Source organism: Etheostoma spectabile, chromosome 10 (genome assembly GCF_008692095.1).
Source record: "Etheostoma spectabile isolate EspeVRDwgs_2016 chromosome 10, UIUC_Espe_1.0, whole genome shotgun sequence".
In the NCBI taxonomy this organism is placed as follows: Eukaryota; Metazoa; Chordata; class Actinopteri; order Perciformes; family Percidae; genus Etheostoma; species Etheostoma spectabile.
In genome coordinates, this window is record NC_045742.1 from 14,876,003 (window position 1) to 14,880,930 (window position 4,928).

The window sequence follows — 4,928 nt, forward strand, 5'->3', positions numbered from 1 at the left end:
AAAGCAAGATCTGGAAGACCAAGAAGATATCAGACAGAACAGCTCGCAGGATTGTTCCAAGCTGTGATACTCGCCAAAGGGGGCAGTACAAGGTATGAACTCTGCAGGGTGCCCACACTTTTGCAGATGCCATTTTTTTGTTTTCTGTTATTTTGAAAGTGTCAATGATGGAAATAAAATCTAACTTTTTGTGACACATTATACGAATGTCTAATCTGTCATTTAATGCCTTTTGGAGATTTTTCCATCTTTTCTTGGCTTCTTTATGCACAATAATACAAATTTTTACCTGGGGTGCCCTAACTTTCGAGCCCGACTCTATTGTACTCTGAAATAATTAGTAAAAAAAGTAGCAATACAAAAAATAGCAAGTAATTATACTTATAACAAAAACAGAAAAATTCCAAAAAATTCCAACTCAAATTTTGCATAAAAATAAAAGGAAAAACAAGGCAACCTCTGACAGAAATTTGCTGGATTTTATAACAGTACTGGTGATAGTTTCAACGAGTTGACCTCTATGATCTGCTGCAGGATGTTGTCCACGTCGGAGGTGTCCAGGCTGATGCCGGTCAGGTCCAGTTGGGGCAGGAGGACAGTGAGAAGCGCCACCACGTTGTTACGAATGGTGCGCAGATTCTCCTGTGAAGATCTGATTGGAGATCAGCTTTGTTATTAAAGCTATTCAACACTTTAGTCGATCAGGTGAAACTCTGTCTAAGTAAAATCCCCATTTTATTTACAAAAGGGCAAAAATGGAGAACAAGAACGTAGAAATAAGTGTAAAAGAGGACATGACTTAAATGTTTTTGGAGAAGTGAGAGTAGATGAAACAGTAGAGAGCTGACAAAGATAGAAGCAGACATTCATACTAACATTGTTTGAATTGGTTTATCTTTTAGGCATTCATGTCCATGCACACAAATGTAATCCTGCCGGGTTCAGGAACTCTTATACTGGCGGCTGTGGCTCAGTGGTAGAGTGGTTGCCTGCCAATCAGAAGGTTGGTGGTTCGATCCCTGCCCCTGCAGTTATTGTCGAAGTGTCCTTGGGCAAGACACTGAACCCCGAGTTGCCCCCGGTGCTGCGCATCGGAGTGTAAATGTGTATGAATGTTTATCTGATGAGCAGGTGGCACCTTGTATGGCAGCCCCGGCCACAGTGTATGAATGTGTGTGAATGGTGAATGTTTCCTGTAGATGTAAAAGCGCTTTGAGCAGTTGTTAAGACTGGAAAAGCGCTATATAAATACAGCACATTTACAATTTACATTTACTGGAGGTACGTATCGACAGAGGTTTATATCTGAAAGTCAGCAGTTTTGTCATGCAAAATCTAATTCCACATGAAGTGAAGGCAAACCTCACTGTACTGATGTTCATTTTCAGCTATTTGTTAATGTGTCCTTACCGTACGGAGATAGTAAATAAAGTTTCAGGCTCTGAAATTTTTATTTTTTATTTTTACTGCTATCCACTACCAAAATCTTCAAACAAAAGCTACAATTGAGTACTTAATTTCTGACCAGTAAACAACTCATTATATACAGTTAGTGGTGTCTCTATGTCTGTCTAGAATACACACCTGCTGTCTTCACAGGCCTCGCTGTCACTGACTCTCGTCCTGCTCGGAGTTTCTGTCTTCTTCTTAGGCATGTTCTGCTCAGCCTGCTCTTTGGGAACACACACAGCTCTCGCACCCAGGACCACCACCTCCTGACATCCTGGGGCCCGGGCCGGGCTGCTGGATGAAGTACAGCTCTGATGCAGAGGAAACAGAAGATTACTCAAGATGCCCAACGATTCTGAGCAGACGGCCTAGAATAAAGCATCTTTATCAAACACTGTGTTTGTAATTTACTGTATCATTGTAATGAACCCAAAATATATGGTATAAACTCAGCTGACCTCAGCCACCTCTGTCTGGCAGGCGACCTCTCTACTTGCTGTGGATGCTGGCGGAGTCACCAGCCCTCGTATTGGCTGTTTAGCACTGCTATCAGCAGTTGTCATGGTGCCTTGAGATGTCTTTGTGACTTCCAGACCTAGAAGCCTGTGTAGCCTCTGCACCTCTTTCTCCAACCCAGCCAGCTTCTGCACATTCGCTTCCCGGTCACTACCTTCTGGAGGCAGTGGTCTGCTCGATTGCCCTTCTGTTCGACTCAGAGGAGATACCATCACAGTCTGGGTACAGGGGAGTGAGTGGGTCCAGGTGAGGCAGGTGGGGGTTCGCTGAGCCGCGTCACTTGGTTTCTTGACTCGGCCGCTACTGTCTTGCTTGATCTTCTCCAAGGATAGTGGCTCGACTTCTGAGGAAGGCTCTTGACCCTCCGAAAGACATGGCTTCTTTTTCACACAGTAAAATAAGGATTCCGACTTCCTTTTGTGGCTACAGAGGATGAAAGCTAGTCAGTTGGTTTGTTTAGCATGGGGAAATAAACTTACATACACTAAGCATCTATGACACAGCATTTCGTGGGCTTCATTTTGTTGACAAAATTAAAATTATTATTATTATTATCAGATAACGCAGCTGAAAAAGACAGGGGTTTCTGGCTGAAAAAGATGGAAAGATGGCACCTCATCCAGAACATACTGACCCTTCAGTTTATCAATTTCTTTCTCAATGTCTTTTTCCACCTATTGGAGCACCACCTTGCAGTTATTTGGCCCAGTGCTCATGAAATGGAATGAAAAGAGCTAAAAGGGTCAGGTTTAGATCACATGTGGAGAGGGAACTCTGGTTTGTGTGCAAAGACACTTTATTATCATAGAAAAGAGAAGAACTATAAAACACACCCTGAAGACTGCTGATAACTAAACAGACATAGTTAAAAAGAAATGTCTCAGTTAACAGTCAGAAGCAATCCCCCATTGGTTGAAAGTTTCAGCAACAGTTTCAGCTTCCAAATGCTTTACCACACACACTTTGTGGTAGTATCTGCAAGTCTTTCATTGGAAACTGAAATGAATAAACAAATAATGGCTAAAAAAGGAGGGGAAAAAAACCCGTAAAACTAAAAATCAGCAGTTGAAAAGATGGCAGTAAGGTGTAAGTAAAGATGACTGTAAAATACACTGGTGAAAATATCTTTAAGGAAGATTTTTCACAAGTCTGAGCTTACATACAATACACATGCAGCATAACCCACCTTAATTTGTTGTTATCTTCTCTTTCCAACGGCTTCATTGTTGTGTCTTTTATTTTGTCTCTATCTTTATCTTCAAGGCTGAGATCATTTGTCTCATTTTCCACATGTGTGACTTGTGTCTTGTCTTTAATGACTGTGCCTCTTTTAACGGGCTTTTGTTGCGTGTGTGACACTCTATGTGCATCATCATATATGTGTGTGTCTGTATGATGATGTGCCAGGTGATCTGTGCTTGTCTGCTCGGGTGTGTTTTCCTCTGTGTGGCATCGACCTGCTGTTCTTATGTGATCAGGCATGTGTGTGTGCTGGAAGGTAGGCTGGCTTGGCTCTGATGAACTGCGAGAGAGGATTTGATGTTCAGCCACTTTGTTCTGGAACTCACACACCTGCAACTCAAAGAACCAAGCACACTTACACTATACACAATGTATCCATGAGTTGTATAGCACAACAGCACACTGGTTCCTTAATCCATAGTAAGTTTTTACAAACCTCCAGTGATTTTTCTCGTTTTCTGCTTTTGGGATGCTCTCTGCAGGAAAAAAAGAAAAGAAAAAGATGAGCCGTGAGGAGCAGATACTCAAACTATGGAGAGGTTTAACTCCAAATTCAAGTTTTTATAACTCCAATAATTGAACTGGCTCTCACTCAGTTTGACTTATTTGCCCTCTCCCCAATTCTGTGTTCTTTTTTTCCTCCCAAACCCTTGGACACCTGAGATCTGAAGGAGTTACAGTGTGCCACAATTGTAGCCAATCATAAAATTGCATACCAACATACATACATACATACATAGATACTTTATTAATCCCGATGGAAACTTTAGCTTAAACATCTATGAGAAAATTACTCAATTGATTTATTACCTCAGTAAACACATTCTTAAGAAGTTTATGGTCTCAATCGTTCGTTTAAAGTCTTCTTCAATACGATGTTGTTCGATGATGTTCGTTTTGTAACTCATGGTCCCTGCCGGCAAAACTGTGCCAGATGACTTGCGTCAGCTTGTTGAAAATCAGCAACTTTCCCTCTTTAATGTTTTTTTGTTTTTTAAGATTATTTTTGGGCTTTTCCACATTTCTCTTTAATGTTTAGATTAGTGCAGCGCCACTGAAACCATCCATGATACCACGTCGTCCTCCCCAGCTCTGCCCTCTTGTCCAAATATGGTCACTTATGGCTCCAAAATACCAAGATGGTGACGACCAAAATGCAAACTCCTGGCTTTAAAATGGCATTCCACAAACCAATGGGTCTTTTTTTTTTCAATGTATGGGTATGACACGCGCACAATGTAACTAGAGCTGTGATGTTTGGTGGATACAGCAGAGATAAAATAAAAGAAATAAATAAATGGATGGTGTCCGCCTTGGTGCACCTTGGGTGCGCTTGGCCTGACAGAAAGTTTTGAGCATGCTCAAATGGAGCCATGTACATATCCTTATTTTTCCATATATAAAATATTTGACGCAAGATATACTGCAAATGCTTCACTTAAAGAAATCAATCATTCTTATGTTCTCTGATTTGCGGACATGATTTTACTGTCAACGTGTTACCCCGAAGATCTCATGTGTGACACTTCTCGTTTTACTCCCCTTGTAGGAGATCTGGAAACACACTTTTTTGGGAGGTGGGCTTAAAAAGACAGGCGCTCCAATAGAGCGTCTCAGACCAAAGGGGAATATAGCTGCAGCAGCCATGGGCAGTGTGAGATAATTAAATGTTTGAATTAAATATTTTATCTTATTTATTTGATTAGGACAATGCACATTAA

At 41.2% G+C, this 4,928-nt stretch overlaps 1 protein-coding gene across 3 annotated transcripts in view; it reads right to left on the reverse strand.

Annotated features, from left to right (window-relative positions):
* Positions 1-4,928, reverse strand: part of zgc:152774 (MORC family CW-type zinc finger protein 3) — a 20,265-nt gene that overhangs the window by 2,917 nt on the left and 12,420 nt on the right. Inside the window, exons 13-17 of one of the 3 annotated variants that reach the window (XR_004333782.1) lie at positions 3,644-3,683; positions 3,152-3,522; positions 1,908-2,388; positions 1,585-1,760; positions 389-652 (exon numbers count right to left, since the gene is read on the reverse strand). Coding sequence is in view for 1 of the 3 variants with exons in the window: in XM_032527665.1 (XP_032383556.1) it covers positions 481-652; positions 1,585-1,760; positions 1,908-2,388; positions 3,152-3,537; positions 3,644-3,683 (1,255 nt within the window). In the remaining 2 variants the exon portion in view is untranslated. Of the gene's footprint in view, positions 1-373; positions 653-1,584; positions 1,761-1,907; positions 2,389-3,151; positions 3,538-3,643; positions 3,684-4,928 lie in introns of those variants that run through there. The other 2 variants (XR_004333781.1, XM_032527665.1) reach the window with 2 other exon arrangements.